The sequence below is a fragment of the Tuber melanosporum genome (assembly GCF_000151645.1).
Source record: "Tuber melanosporum whole genome shotgun sequence assembly, scaffold_29, strain Mel28".
Classification (NCBI taxonomy): Eukaryota; Fungi; Ascomycota; class Pezizomycetes; order Pezizales; family Tuberaceae; genus Tuber; species Tuber melanosporum.
This window is the reverse complement of record NW_003298963.1, coordinates 975,864-989,935: the sequence shown is the minus strand read 5'-3', so window position 1 is coordinate 989,935 and position 14,072 is coordinate 975,864. Positions and strand designations below refer to the sequence as shown.

General features: G+C 49.8%; 4 protein-coding genes; 2 read left to right on the top strand and 2 right to left on the bottom strand.

The window, feature by feature from the left end:
• Window positions 1-189: 189 nt before the first annotated feature.
• On the top strand, window positions 190-4,139 carry GSTUM_00006727001 (uncharacterized protein; the record flags this gene model as incomplete). XM_002838892.2 has 3 exons in its annotated part: window positions 190-280; window positions 336-1,815; window positions 1,876-4,139. 3 exons carry the CDS (start codon window positions 190-192, stop codon window positions 3,179-3,181), a joined length of 2,877 nt encoding a protein of 958 aa, XP_002838938.1. The 3' UTR covers window positions 3,182-4,139.
• Window positions 4,140-5,278: 1,139 nt separating this feature from the next.
• On the bottom strand, window positions 5,279-8,875 carry GSTUM_00006726001 (uncharacterized protein). XM_002838891.2 has 4 exons: window positions 8,570-8,875; window positions 8,202-8,501; window positions 8,035-8,144; window positions 5,279-7,983 (listed from the first exon to the last, which is right to left on the bottom strand). The coding sequence occupies exons 1-4, from the start codon at window positions 8,702-8,704 to the stop codon at window positions 5,436-5,438; spliced, it is 3,093 nt and encodes a 1,030-aa protein (XP_002838937.1). The 5' UTR covers window positions 8,705-8,875; the 3' UTR covers window positions 5,279-5,435.
• Window positions 8,876-9,314: 439 nt separating this feature from the next.
• Window positions 9,315-11,318, top strand: GSTUM_00006725001 (uncharacterized protein). XM_002838890.2 has 3 exons: window positions 9,315-9,509; window positions 9,615-10,145; window positions 10,228-11,318. The coding sequence occupies exons 1-3, from the start codon at window positions 9,489-9,491 to the stop codon at window positions 11,020-11,022; spliced, it is 1,347 nt and encodes a 448-aa protein (XP_002838936.1). The 5' UTR covers window positions 9,315-9,488; the 3' UTR covers window positions 11,023-11,318.
• A 475-nt stretch (window positions 11,319-11,793) lies between these two features.
• Window positions 11,794-12,966, bottom strand: GSTUM_00006724001 (uncharacterized protein; the record flags this gene model as incomplete). XM_002838889.2 has 4 exons in its annotated part: window positions 11,794-12,369; window positions 12,424-12,589; window positions 12,643-12,884; window positions 12,943-12,966. 4 exons carry the CDS (start codon window positions 12,964-12,966, stop codon window positions 11,920-11,922), a joined length of 882 nt encoding a protein of 293 aa, XP_002838935.1. The 3' UTR covers window positions 11,794-11,919.
• Window positions 12,967-14,072: the final 1,106 nt, after the last annotated feature.

The window sequence follows — 14,072 nt, the reverse complement described above, 5'->3', positions numbered from 1 at the left end:
TTTTTCTCCCCCCCCGATTGCGGGTGCTGTCCCCCTCCCCTCCTTTTCTAGTGTATTCATAAATCACCTTCATCAACCCACGCCCCCCCTCGCTTGCATCTCATTCCTCAACCTTTCGACCTCGCTCGCCTTTCTCACAGGGACACAGCTGAGCGTTCGTTTGTTCCGGGGGTGCGTGGCTAAGGACTCATGGCACCGAGTGAGATTGACTTTTATAACGTTCTTGGAATCACCAGGTACGCGACAGAGGATGAGATAAAGAAAGCTTTCAGGAAAGCTGGTGTGTTCTTCTTCCACTCTCCTGGAATATATTTTCCTCCGCTACCGATCGATAGCCCCTTCATGTTGCATTTTAGATGTGCTAATTTGCCCCTCAGCCAAGGATACGCATCCGGATAAGAACCCCGGTGACCCTTTAGCTAAGGAAAAATTCCAGGATCTCCAGAGGGCGCATGATACCTTAAAAGATAACCTCGAACGAGCAAGGTACGACGAGGATAATCCTTCTCACGGATATCCCGATGGTAAATTCCCACAACACAACAAGACTAAATCGTCAACTGCGAAGAGATACGCCACCACTGCACAGCCTCAATGGGGACCTCCTCCTCCGAGCACCTCCAGTTCCAGGGGATTTGCCCACCAACAAGGAGCTCGAGCGAGCGCTTACAAGGCTACTTACGGTGGGCATCCTGAAGGATCCTATCGGAAGGCTCGTTCTGGCTATGAGTATACCAGCTCCTCCTATAGGTCAACCGCAGGCCATGACGATGGTTATGAATTTTACGAACATAGGTATCGTCCGGAGTCCAGAGATTATGATAGAAGCTCTTCAAGTCGGACGGGCACCCGCCAATCTACAACTACTCCTAACAGTAGTGCTAAAACTGCCTCATCATCCTCACCCCGTACGAGACCCAGTTCTACTCCTGATCTACCGCGAACAGATTCGGCTGCACCAACACCCGAGTTCAATTTGGGTGCCTATATCAAGGAGCGCAGAGCTAGAGAGGCTGCTGCTGAGGCAGAGGCCGAGCAGAAAAGGCAGAAAGAGGAGGAAGAAGCCATCCGAGCCAGACGGGCAGAGATGGAGGAACATGCAAAGAGAGCGGAAAGACTGAGGAAGGACGAGGAGAGGGCAAATAAGGAGCGTGAGAGGATAAAGGCTGAAATGGAGGCTAGGAAGGCGGAAGCAGAAGCAGAAGCAGCCAGAATCAGGAGACAGTGGGGCGAGACCAATAAGCACCATTCTAGAAACGTATATGACCATGAAGACACACCTCCCGCCTTCCTATTCCCTTCTGCCGAAGAGGATTTGGAGAAGAAGGTGGACGAAGAACTTCGTACGAAGACTAAGAGTGCAGCCTCCTCTACTTCCAGGCAGAAGTCAAAACAATCTCCCACAAAGCCAAGGCATCAGCGCTCGCATGAGCCTAATATCAATGGGTATGCTGATGGCTGGAATAAACAGGGAAATAACAGCGACAATCCGGGCGGCTTTGCTTATCCATTTCCCCAGGATGAAGACGACAACGAGCATTTTATGGACAAGATGCGGAGAAGGGAAAAGGAAAGGGTGGCTACAGAGAAACAGCGAGAGACTAACTCTGGGCAATGGGAAAACCCTTCTCGCGAAAATGACTTAAGGACCCATAGTAGGACCAAGAGCGATCCAAGACCTCCCGGAAGGCGGGGATCGTTCACTCAGCCAGAAACAGTAGGGGCTTCTTCCCCGCCTTTGCCGCGAGCTGAGCCAGAGAGACAAAGCCCTCGTATTGCGTCTCCGAAGCCGAGACGTACTGACTCTCAGTTTCGGTCCGTACCCCATGCTACATCCGATTCGACGACGGATTATACTAACTTTTCGGAATCTAGCTTCAAATTCGATCCAATTCCGGATGGCCCAACCAGAAAAGACCCACACCGCACCCCCGTTACACCAATAGGGCAGGAGAGCCCGCTTAGCAAACCTCCTGATTTCCAATTTTTCGGTCATGAGCCCCAGATCGATCCCTTCAATTACACTACTCCCGAAGAGCTTTTCCCTCCAAAGCAGTCTTTTGCTCGCCCTCAAAGTCAACCTGTGTATCCCACTCAGCCCCAACACGTACCCGTCCCCCGACAGACCCCCCAGCCTCACACCCAGCAGCAACACCAGGCGCGACAGCCGCCCGATGTTCAACAATTCAAAGAAGCTCTCTGGGATACCTTAATAAAGACCACTGAAGCATTCGCTTTTCGACAGGAGGTCCCGGCGGCAGCGCTAGGCAGTCCCAAGAAGAAGGTAAGCGGTTCAAGCATTAGCAAAGGAAAGGGCAAAGGGAGGGGATCCGTTGCCCCGGACCCTATCAATATTCCGACCCATAACCATACGAGCGCCGAGTGTGAACAACGCCCAACAGGTACTACCGACCCTGTGAAACCAGAGCCTATGGAGAACTCCAAATCACAAACCAGTCACCAAACTACGGTTGAGGATGACGTCGATGCTATGGATACTGCACCAGATACTGGAGTTCCTTCGCCGACGGTTAGTGCTAGACCCAAGTTACCGAGGCTCGGTATCGGCCGGCCTGTGGATGGCGACTCGGCATCCCCGCGCTCACCTCTCCCTGGGCAATTGGGAGGGCTCGATAACTTGGGCAAATTCATGAGTATGCCTTTCAGGCACGCCAATGCAGGTCTCGAGAGCCTTGACGATATCAAAGTCAACTTACCTTTTCCACCCCAGGCATCCATCCAGCCGCGACAAGGTCCTACTCCCACCCTGATGAAGAATAGATTCTCGAAAGGTTTCAAACCGGATATCCGCTATCTCTATGAGCCACAAACCCCGGCCGAGGAACCGTTTGCCCTTCCCGTCCCGCCGAAGATCCCCAAGACACCGCGAGCTGTAGCCCTCGAATCCTACAACACACTCTTCTACCTCGTCGAGCCATACATCAAGAAGTGGAACGAGTATGAGGGGAAGTACAACGACCTCCACGCCCGCCTCTCAAGCTCAGGGCTCCATGATGTGATAACCCTTGACGACAACACGATCATGAACTACATCACCCGCGTGCGCGAGAAGGACATGGCCCTGGAGGATTCATACCGCCAGGCGCGCGAGAAGCATATGCAGGCCCTCGAGAGCTGGGTCAATTATCGTAACTCAGTCCTTGGGTTGAGGCAGGGATGACTATCCGGGACCCCCATCGGCAGGCACCCCATTCTATTCGTCAACTCTGTCTTGCTATCTTGTACCGCAGTTGCTTTGGTTTTGGTGCATTATGGGATTGTTACTGTGCCGCTTTCGTTCGATCAGGGCGTCAACAGGCTGGAGGGGGTTCTGGGATCGCTTTATTCAGGATAAATCTCTTTTCTTGTTTATGCCTCTTTCGATTTTCGATGCCCCTGCATTGGATTCGGTTATGGTCTTCGGCGCTTTTCCCTCTTTTTTTCGCACTACATGTCAATTCATGAGCTACCTCTTGTCCTTTCAAATATCCGGTTTCTTTTTTTCCAGAGTTATATACCTTATATTCACATTTTCCTACTTTCTCTTCTTTCTTTCCCTCTATACCATGCTAAACCTACCTAAGTTCAACGGACGTGGCTGTCTCTCTTGGCTAAGAGGGGTTATCACCAGGGTCGAATAGTGGAAAATCGGGTTTTTGTTGTCATTTGTATTAGTAGTGGCTTGGCTTGCATGGAGCTTTTGGGATACCAGATGTTTGGGTGTAATTAATTGCTTTTATTGGGGGGATTCCGATTTGTCTGTCTTTGAGCGGGTAGGGCAGTTGGTAAATATGCGTGGGATATCGAGTCATGTGATATCACTCGGGATTGGATTCGCACAATTGAGTGAGGGCTTGTAATTGCCGAAGGATGGGTGGGCAGGGATTCGGTGGTGATGGCAGAGTTTTTTTTTGTGTGTGGGTATGAGTTTGGGCTTTGGATATGAAGATGGGTGAAGAGTTTGGGAACCCAGTTTAGCTTTTTTGTTTTATGGTAGAATAGTTTTCGTTTGTTTGTTGCTGAAATTGGCTATTTAGAAATTACCTTGATGCAATGGCATTTTGCTATATGCTGTTGAGGCCTATTCGCGGTTTAGTGTGGGTTTACTCTCATACAATGCATTCTCTTTAATAACACCATTCTGATGTGCTCAATTTCTATTACAACACTGCCGTACCGTACCCCCCCTCGCTTGGGAGCGGGGTTTAAGCACTCTTCAGGTCCGCGAAAAACACACTGATAATCCCGATCCCGAACCACGCATGAACAAAACACATCACAGCCCCAAGACGAGTGCTCACCCACCACCATCCACCATCCATCACCCCTCCCGAGCCATTCATAAAAAGGAAAATCATAATTACTCCACTAGGAGCAGTATCCACCGTAAACACAAATCACTATAAGCAGTCCTAGCCCATGTTCGACCCGCGCAATACGGAATGAAGGAAAAAGAAAAAAAGAAGAAAAAAATAGTCAAAGCTTACGCTCGCTAAAAATCGAAGAATAAACCGAGGATGGAGAGAGTGGCGCGTTAAGGTCGAGGCATCATATCAGGGTTCATCAAGGTAGAGTAGACAGGTATCATACATAAGAGGCGACGGACGGGCGGACTGGACATCACGTAGTATCACTCGTATATTCTATCTGTGCGATATCATACTCCGTGACGGGGAAAGTTAGACCGACGCGTCGTGACGGCCGGCCTGCGCAATAAAGTGGAAAAAAAAAAAAAATACACCGAAGGGGAGGGGAGGACGGCGTATTCGCCACTTTTTTTGGGTTCCTGCTTGGGGGAATATGTTTGGGTTGCCTTCGTTACTTGATGGACGGGCGGCGGAAGCTGTGTTGGAGGGAGATGGTGATAATCTGTGCTGCTGCCTGTTGATCTGTGGTTGGTCCTTTGGCACGATGGTGGCTTGTATGATACGATTGGATGCTGGGTGGGGGAGGGGGGTTGGGGTTAATGGAGGGGATTCGTTAGACGGGTGTAGTGCTGTGCACGGCTCCAGCGGTTGGTGGTGCAGTTATTGGAGAGTTGTGGGGGTTATGACTTGACTTGCTCTATGCTGGCCCCTTTGCTATGTGTGCTTTGGTAGGTTCGCGTACATGACTTGTCGAGTCGCGGCCGAGCATAATATATCATTCGCAGTTCGTCTAGATGCAGGCAGTCTTAATGAATGAAATTGCCTGCGAATGGATGGCTCACGGTGTACCATTAAGATAAATTCTTAAGGAAACAGCCGTTAAGTCAGATCATAGGTAGACAGCGATAAAGTAAACCAAACCAAACCATGGATTACTAATATAGTACAGCATGCAAAACAAAAAAAAAGCATCGCTCTTCGTAAAGATAATATACTCCAATGCCCCATGGCGATATCCTCAATGTTTAATACAAATAAAAGTAAGAACGATAATCCCCCTTTGCGCTATCAGACAGTTTCAATCCCCTCCACAGCATCAATAGCCCTCCTCCCCTCCCTCTCGAAAATCTCAATCAACCTCTCCGCCTCACGGCACAACCTCTCTTCGCCCTGGGCCGCATTCCACTTCACCCAATCCGCCACCGTCATCTCCTTCTCCTTCTCGGCGAGACCTGCATTATCATCTATTTCCGTTTCTGACGTGTGAAAGACGGTGTCTAGGTCTACCACGGTCCAGGGGCGCACCGTGGCGAGCTTGCCCGATGGTTTAGTCTTTGGAGTCGAAGCTAGTGGGACGGTGATTTGTGTTCTTACAGGGGAGAGTGGGATACGGGCGGGTGATTGGGGCACACGAGCCGGAGAGCGAGGGATTGCAGGCGGGCGGCGGGCGGGGCGGGGCGGGGAGGCGGGGGCTGTGGAGGGTGGTACTGGAGGGGGGACGACTTCGTCGAGCTCCGTATCCGAGCCGGGGTAGAGGTCTGGGTTAGGAGCGCGGTCGGAGAAACTTACGGATCTACCGGTGGTTACAGGTCTGCTTCCTTTGGGTACGGATTTCGGTTCGTCTTCCTCTGTTTGGCTGGGGTCTTCGGGCTTTGCCGAGTTGCGAGGCTCGATCTCGATTGCTTTCATAAGTCTCTTAATAGGACGTGCCTTTTTGGAGCCCTCATGGATGGAAGAGGTTAGTTCCTCGGATTGCGACGATGCAAAGAAGCTCTCGCTACCCTTCTTAAGGATATCTTCAATGTTTCTACTTTGAGCAGTCTTCTTCCCAAGTCTCTTACTACCCTTCTTGGACTTCTTCCCTGTACCGCTGGCAGACGCTCGAGAAGCATCGCTTTCGTCTCCAGAATTACCAACACTGGCGGCAGTTTTGTCCGTAGCTACAGAAAGGAGACTGCTTCCGGTGGGACGTTTCTTCGGGGGCACAGTGGCCTTCTTACCGCGCTTTGTTTTGGGAGGTAGCGCAATCTCCTCTTCGGGCTGTCGATCTCTCGGGTTGATCTTATACTTGATAACACTCCCTAGATCCGAAAGTGCTGTCTCGGCATCTGCTTCGGGGGCAATTGCTGAATCATGAATGATTATAGATTCGTCTAAAGATGTTGCCATCTGTTCGCTCTCTGAAGCCATTGACCTCATAGACGAAGTCATGTGCGTACTGGTAACGCCGGAGGCAGTCGATCTCATGGAAGAAGTCATGTTGTGTGCAGCAGTAGCATCTGAGATAATTGACCTCATGGAGGAAGTCATCTGCGTACCAGTATTATCGGAGGCAATTGAGTTCATAGATGTTGTCGACAGTACGCTAGCTCGGCCTTTGATTTTCCGAACACGTTTAGTTCTAAGTGGCGCCTCCGAAAGCTCCTCGATTCTAGCGGGCGGCGGAGGAAGTTCCTCTACCTCGGGCTTCTCTGATTCAATCTGGGTGGCAAGTGGCGGTTGGCTATCAATCGAAATGCTCCTGCTAGGTGGCTTCTGCGCCTTTGCGACTGCTACTCTACCTCTCCTCGGCTTCGGAACCTCAACTTCTTGAGGAGGAGCAACTTTCTTCCCTCTTGCCATCTTCTTAGCTGCGGGCCTTTTAGGCTCTGGATCCTCAGTAGGGGCAACCTCTACATGAGCGCTTTCAACCTTGCCCTTGTATCGTCCCATTTCTCGTGGGCCACGAGATTCTTCCTCGGCATCGGCTTGGGACAAATGCTTCGGGATCACAATCGGCATCGAGAAATCCTGATTGTTATCCTTGAACAGGGGCTTGGTAGGCGACCGGCGAACAGAACCAGGAGTAGCCGTACCAAGTGGAGTACGCGATACCCTATCGCCCCTTCTTGCTGTTGGTATTAGGACACCTTCGGGTGCATTCCGCATGCTTTCCTCAACAGCAATGCTAGTTCTACTCCTCGTCAAGCGTTTGGTAGTGCGAACGAATGGCTTCTTAAAGGTTGCAACATCCTCTTCGTCCGTGAGCGGCCTCTCAAAGTCGAGAGCCAAGGCACGGTCGATTTCATCATCGTCAGGGACAAAGATTTTCGAATTCTTCTTAACCACCGACCTTCTAGTCTTCGAAGCGCTCCTTGCACCCTTCTTAGGGCGCCCTCTAGCTGGGCCTACTGCCACAGACTCGTTATCGCTGTCAGCCATCTTGGCATCTGCATTAGGTTTGGCGCTCGACTGCTTGGCAAGACTGGCCCTAGTTGTCCGACGCTTAGCCGGTGGAGGTTGAACGTCATCTTCATCTGTATCTTTTGAACCATCCCATAAGATGACGGGCTCTGGATTCTGAACGATACTACTTGCTCTCTTCCTCCCTCTAGGGGCCTTTACCGACTCGTCGATAACAATTGGTTCTGGGTCAACAGAGAGTTCCCGGACGACAGAGGGCGCCTTCTTTGGTTTCCTGCTGCGTGCTGTTTTCCTAACGGGCTCGTCTTCCCCATCGCCGATTGAACTGGCAAGTGACTGAATCGATGCCCTCGACGCGCGTTTAGTGGCACGTTTTGGCGCAGGTTTCCATGTAAAGAACAGGCAATCCTGGGAACGTCGACGGTGTTCCTCTCTAAAACATTTTCGTTAGCACCATGACAAACAAGTGATAAAAGCAACATACAAGGGATCATCATTCATCTCCCATCCATCCAGGGTCAGTTCACAATAGGCACAACTGGCATTATCATTCGAATCCTTAGCCGGAGCGTAATGCCACCCCGCTTCCGCCATCTAAAACCAACAGGTCAGAACCAATCACCCATAAAAGTAGACAAAGCTAAAACCCACAGTCCCAATCTTCGGCAACCACCCCCGCTTCTCCTCATGGGGCCACCACTTCTTCCCAAAGGTCATAATCCGCGCTTCGGTCATGATTGTTCCGCGAGGATCCGATAGCGACTTGTGATCATCCCTAGATGCCAAAGCATACGCAACCTGAGCCCAGCCGCATTCAGAGCAATGCTTAAAGTGCTCTGATATCGGATCGTCATCCTCTTCCCAGCCGTCAAGGTCCTTATCGCAGAGGTAGCAGGTGACGTTATCGAGATGTGCATCAGAAGGATTGAAGTAGAAGCCGGCGTCAGCCAGCTATTCGAAACAAATGTCAGCACCGATTCCGGAATTCCGAAGAATTGAGGGGAGGTGCGTGAATGTACCTTTTGAGGAGAAGGTTGCTCATGCGGCCACTTCCCGTTGCCAGCATTTTTATTCCCAACAGCGGATGATGCGCGCCGCTTGCGTGTGAAGGATGACAGCCGCTTCTCGTGAATGCTCATGTCTTTTTTCGACATGATTGTAAGAATATTTTATAGGAATAAGAAAACAAAAAGGAGGTGGTAGAAGGAAGAGAAGTTTGGTTAGTGGGTTAAGCAGGAAGCGGTTTGTATTGAAGTATATTTTCCAGCCAATTCTGGACTTATTTGTTGTATTGGTTGGTGGTGGTAATGGAGATGGTTTGATCGTGGGGTTGTGAAATAGGGGGTAAACAGCTGAAAGAGGGAAAGTCCCTTGTTGTTGTTGTCGTCGTTGGCCACGCCGCAGAGGTGGTGAAATAGGACTCTTTCAAGGCGTGTTTGTTTTTGTTGTGGCTTATGAACCACTGCCGGCAGGAGGTAACTGGTGGATTGATGACTAAGCATTAAATAGGAAGTCCCATCATAATTATCCCCAATAGTCTAACAAAAACAAACTCCCCCAATTGCCAGGAACATGGGAATAATTTTCCTCTCTGTCACTATATTTGCCGATCCCCTAATGTAGCCGCCCCATCAGGGTTGACAGAATAAAAAAGTCATCTTGTAGAGTTATTATTGTTCCTGTTCCTCTTTAGTCTTGGCAGTTAAATTAGTTTTCGGTTTTATTTTTATTTTCTCTCACTCCTTATCGTGAAGCCCTTACCTAGGTTCGTCATTGCTTTGCTCGGCGTCCGGCCTTGCCTGATTCGAGAGCTCTCTACTTAAGCGGTGGTGATGGTATTCTCCTTTTCTATTTGATGTCCAAGCATCCCTAAGAGTATCCTTTGAGCTATCACATATTGTCCTATTCGCTCACAGGCATCTGATAAGTTGAGACAGGATGATATCACGGCATTTGGCAGTAGGTTTTGCACTCCATCCACCACTACCAATGCTACCCTATTACGTACAGGTACAGCAGAACACAATAACTAACCAACAACCTCCCCCCCCCCTACTGCAATAGAGAGCACCCCGATTACACCCTTTCTACCCCTCCAGTCACCTCCGACAATACCGAAACCTCTCCCCCTCAACGACACCACCCAACGACAGCAATGACCCAAATGCCAAACTTCCCCCTCCATCCCCAGACTTCGATGAGCCAGACTTGGACCTATCCTCCTACGCCCACCTCCCCCGCAACTTTGGCACAAACCAGCACATGCACGTCGACGATGCCCTTAAAGATCGCCTCCGCTCCCTCCTCTGGCAATTCCGTGCACCGGTGCGCTACGCATTCGCCTACGGCTCCGGCGTGTTCTCCCAGGGTAGTAAGTTTGGTGGCGGTAGTGGTAGCGTAGCCGGAGGAAGGAAGCCAATGATAGACCTAATATTTGGCGTGACTTACACACAACACTGGCACTCTTTAAACCTCGCGCAGCACAGAGATCACTATTCATTCCTGGGCGGAATGGGAAGCGCGGTCATCAGTCATATTCAAGACGACTTTGGGTCTGGGGTGTATTTCAACCCTTACGTCGATGTCGGCGGCACGGTAATACCCACCTCCCCCCACCCTATATTCCCGGGAGAGTGGGGAAAAAAAAAGAGATCGGTACTGACGCCTAGGAGCTCAGCTAGTAAAATACGGTGTGGTAAACCTCGCAACCCTAATCCACGACCTGCAAACCTGGAACACCCTCTACCTGGCGGGGCGCCTCCAAAAACCGGTAAAAATCCTCCGCGATGATCCGCAAGTGCGCCTGGCAAACCAGCACAACCTGCTATCGGCAATCCGCACAGCACTTCTGCTCCTCCCAGAGAAATTCACAGAACACGATCTGTACACTACGATAGCCGGGATCTCCTATACCGGCGACCCGAGGATGAAGCTATACTCAGAAAACCCGCACAAGGTGAACAACATTGTCCGCAACCAACTCCCGCACTTCCGCCGTCTCTATTCTCCGCTCGTAGAACAATTGCCCAACGTACAATTCTTGAGCCAGGGCGTAACATGGAATGACCCAGCGGAACACATCATGCTGGAACAAGACATGAACCCCCAACGTCGCGCAAATATAATCCGCCGTCTCCCGAAATCCTTCAGGGAGAAAGTGTACTTCCAGTACCAGCGCAAGTTCGCCATCCCAGCACTCGACTTCGAAAAAATGGTTGGCCGAAGTGCTGATGAGGAACGCATGCTGAGGCGGGAAGGCGGCGAGTTTGAGCGCAGGATTGCGGGGGATTTGGATAACGTTGGGAAGGTTGTCAACGGCGTTATTAAGGCAACCATTAGATGGCCGAGCACTGTTCAGAGCCTTAAGGGTATAATGACTGCCGGGCCACTGAGGAGTTGGAGGTATTTGAAGGAGAAGATGGGGAAGTGGTCTACTGCTAGGAAGAGTGTGGGTGGTATGAGGCGGAAGTAAAGGGGGGGAGGAAGGGAAGTATCATATATATTGATGGGGGGTTATGACGATGAATACCAGAAATGTCTTGGTTAAGTTAGTCGTTGTACCGGTATGACCGGATCCTTGGCCCCCTTTTTTCTTTTCTTTTTTCTTATTCCCTCCGTTTAAGCGCTGGGTGGGGGATGATTTGGGAGCCTTTTAGAGTTTCATTTCCCTCAGTATCATCAGGCAGTGCTAGTCTACTTGCTTGCTTGCTTGTTTTTTGTACATTTATTCGGGTACGCTAGATTGTGTGTAGAATGAGCAGTATTATGTATTGTGGGTTGCCGGGGCTGACTGTGCACCTGAGCAGTAAAATGAAGACTGAAAACCACCAGCCAATTAACATTGCTACCATAATTTGAAATTAGAGGAAGAACGCTGTGGGCCTGCGACCTTGGCAGAGGGGGAATCTTCACAGAACAGACGGTAGGGCCCGATGGTTTAGCAGATCTTTAATATTTGCGTGTATCTATTGTTGCGCCATGTGTGCATTAATTCTGGCAACCCACAATGTTGAATGGATACTCTAATTGTAAAAGTACGTAGTTGGATATTCGGTCTCTATATGTTCAAGAAAAATTCACACTTACATGATAATATAGTACGAGTCACTACTTACCCTTCTTGTAATATTGAATGACAGCTTCTCGGCTTTATTTCTTGGAACGTGATGCCTCAAGTGATATTTACCTTAGTGAACTTCTTAAAGCCAGGATACACCGTGTAGCCCGGAGTTCTTGTGCCAGAGGGAAGAAAAATATCATAAATGGGATGAATCACTTGATCAAGCAAGAATTGACCATACAAACAATACAAGAAGCACCGCCCAGAAAGAGAAAATCGAAAACCCCCAATCCAAACCTGCCCAGGGCACTATAACCTCTTCAATGCAGCAAACCTCTTCGCTAGGTCGTCGTCATCCAAGGCACTCCTAGTCCCACCAGCTGCCGCGGCCGGCTTCCTATTCTCCGTAGCCACCTTCTTGGCGAGTGGACGCATAGCCGGTGGGTCAGGTAGTCTAACAACAGGGTGAACATTCTCGGTTGATGGGGACGGCGGCGCGATATTTATCGGAGATCGCATTTCACGAGGCGGTGTAGCTTTTGAGAGTTCTGCCGCTTTAGGGTCCGCAAGGAGAGGAGGGTTTTCAGTAGCGGGGACAACGATGGCAGTAGAAGGATCGTCGTCGTCGTCGCCCCCCTCTGGTGGAGGCGTACTCGGAGGCGTTTGTCCCCAGGGGATACCATAGGTCCGCGCAATCTCCTTGAGATAGAGTGTTACGAGAGTCTCTGACGGGGGTTCGACACGAAGTTTCTTCAGGACCTATGAAAAATGTTGGTAATCCCAATCTCGAATGGGGGTAGTATGGAAAGGTACCCTCTCTGCAACTTTCTCGTCACTGTTCTCAATTGCGGCAAGGGCAAATTCTTTACCGTACTTCTCAACAAGCAACTGGCGGACTTGCTGAAGCTCTTTAATCTCACTCCTGGGGGCAGCGTAGATGATGCTTTTCACAGCTTCCTCTAGTCCTGGGTCACATTCCCTAACCCTCGTCAACAGGATCCCGCGGAGCGGATGAAGCATGAGGGAATATACTTCGGTTCCATCATCCCTATTCTGGCCAGCAGGAGCTCACAATACAGCTCCAAAATTTCCATGAGCTCCACCGAGATGTCCTGTCGGATAATATTCTCCACACGAATCCGGGCAGATTCTTCCTTGCCTTGTTCCAGGAGCTGGGCCATCTGTCGACGGTTTACCTTCGCTAGGGCGGTCTCCCGCTGCTGGGTCATTCGTAGGCGAGATACAGAGAGCTTAAGAGCTACCTTAAGCTTCGACTATTTTTCGGAGGTGTTAGCCATGGTGAAAGAGCATGTCAAATAGGGCAGAATTTACAATAAGTGTCGAAGGAGGAGGCATGGTGGATAGAGATGAGAAGAATGAGATAAGATGAGAATATGCCGAATAAGGAGAGAGATGAGATGAGCAGATGAGAAGTGTAGATGTCAATATAGGAGTTATTGTAAAACGATGAGAAAGTTCCCCTCCAGATGACGACGCCCCGCCGCCAAGACAACAATGCTTTCAGATAATCTCCGATGGAGTTCAGATATTGGTGTCACCTAAAATTTGGGATGCTCCAAGCCTAACTTATACTTAAGTAGGGCATAACTGAGAAAAATTCCCCCAATTTCTTCCTGCCAAGTCCTATCAACCGCATTTCTCTCGTGAGTTACCGGTATGCATGTTTCATCCACTTTGGGCTTGCTAGCGAAATCTTGGCAGACGTTGTATCATACCTTAAACACTACCGTACTCTAACTCTGAGAGTTCTTTTTTTCTCTTTTGCCCTTTTTTTTTTTTTTTCACCCTGCTGTTCTTGCCCGGTTACCTTCTTATGGTTTGCCCTGCTCAATCTTTAGACAGATCCTCCCCTTCTGTACTTCATACCTCATCGCGCGACCGAAGCTCCGATTGCTTTATGTTTGAGTTATGGCTGCATCAGGTCCCTGCCGGAAGCGGTGGCTTGCTGTTCGTGAGGAACTGACTAGAGGTATGTTCGCCCAGGAACCTAAAACGTTTAGAAAAGGGGTCGACGGGACTGATCAGCGTTGGGAACAACAGACAGACTGCCAACGAGGATATTCAAGTGTGTTCTTGCGACTACTCTCACAGGTTTGTGTTCCCTTACGAAGGATTGGGTTGTTTGAGAAATCTCCAGACTTTTTGTGTTGCTAATTGAGAACTTCAACTTTCGCAGTCATAATTTCACTACTTCCTAATATCCGCAGTAAGGATCCGCAATTGCTCTCCCCTGCGTATTCGAACCCTTGGATTTTTCACGTTCTACTCTTTGCTTGCACTTATGGCGTTACTTTTGTTCTGGGTGGGATGGTGTTTGCTAAAATGTTGTATGGATGCGCAGATGTATATAGCGCAGCGGCATATCTGTCATCCATCACAACGGTGTTTGTGTCCTGACTCCTGCCTGACCTTTCTACTTTGCGCTCAGCTAATATCTCTTT

Excerpts from the sequence above, each read along its gene's own strand:
- GSTUM_00006726001 (XM_002838891.2), bottom strand. The coding sequence starts at position 8,704 with ATGTCGAAAAAAGACATGAGCATTCACGAGAAGCGGCTGTCATCCTTC. Across the intron at positions 8,502-8,569 it reads AGCAACCTTCTCCTCAAAAG|CTGGCTGACGCCGGCTTCTA; the intron begins GTACATTCACGC and ends TGTTTCGAATAG. Across the intron at positions 7,984-8,034 it reads GAGATGAATGATGATCCCTT|AGAGGAACACCGTCGACGTT; the intron begins GTATGTTGCTTT and ends AAAATGTTTTAG.
- GSTUM_00006725001 (XM_002838890.2), top strand. The coding sequence starts at position 9,489 with ATGATATCACGGCATTTGGCA. Across the intron at positions 9,510-9,614 it reads TGATATCACGGCATTTGGCA|AGAGCACCCCGATTACACCC; the intron begins GTAGGTTTTGCA and ends CTACTGCAATAG. Across the intron at positions 10,146-10,227 it reads ACGTCGATGTCGGCGGCACG|CTAGTAAAATACGGTGTGGT; the intron begins GTAATACCCACC and ends CTAGGAGCTCAG.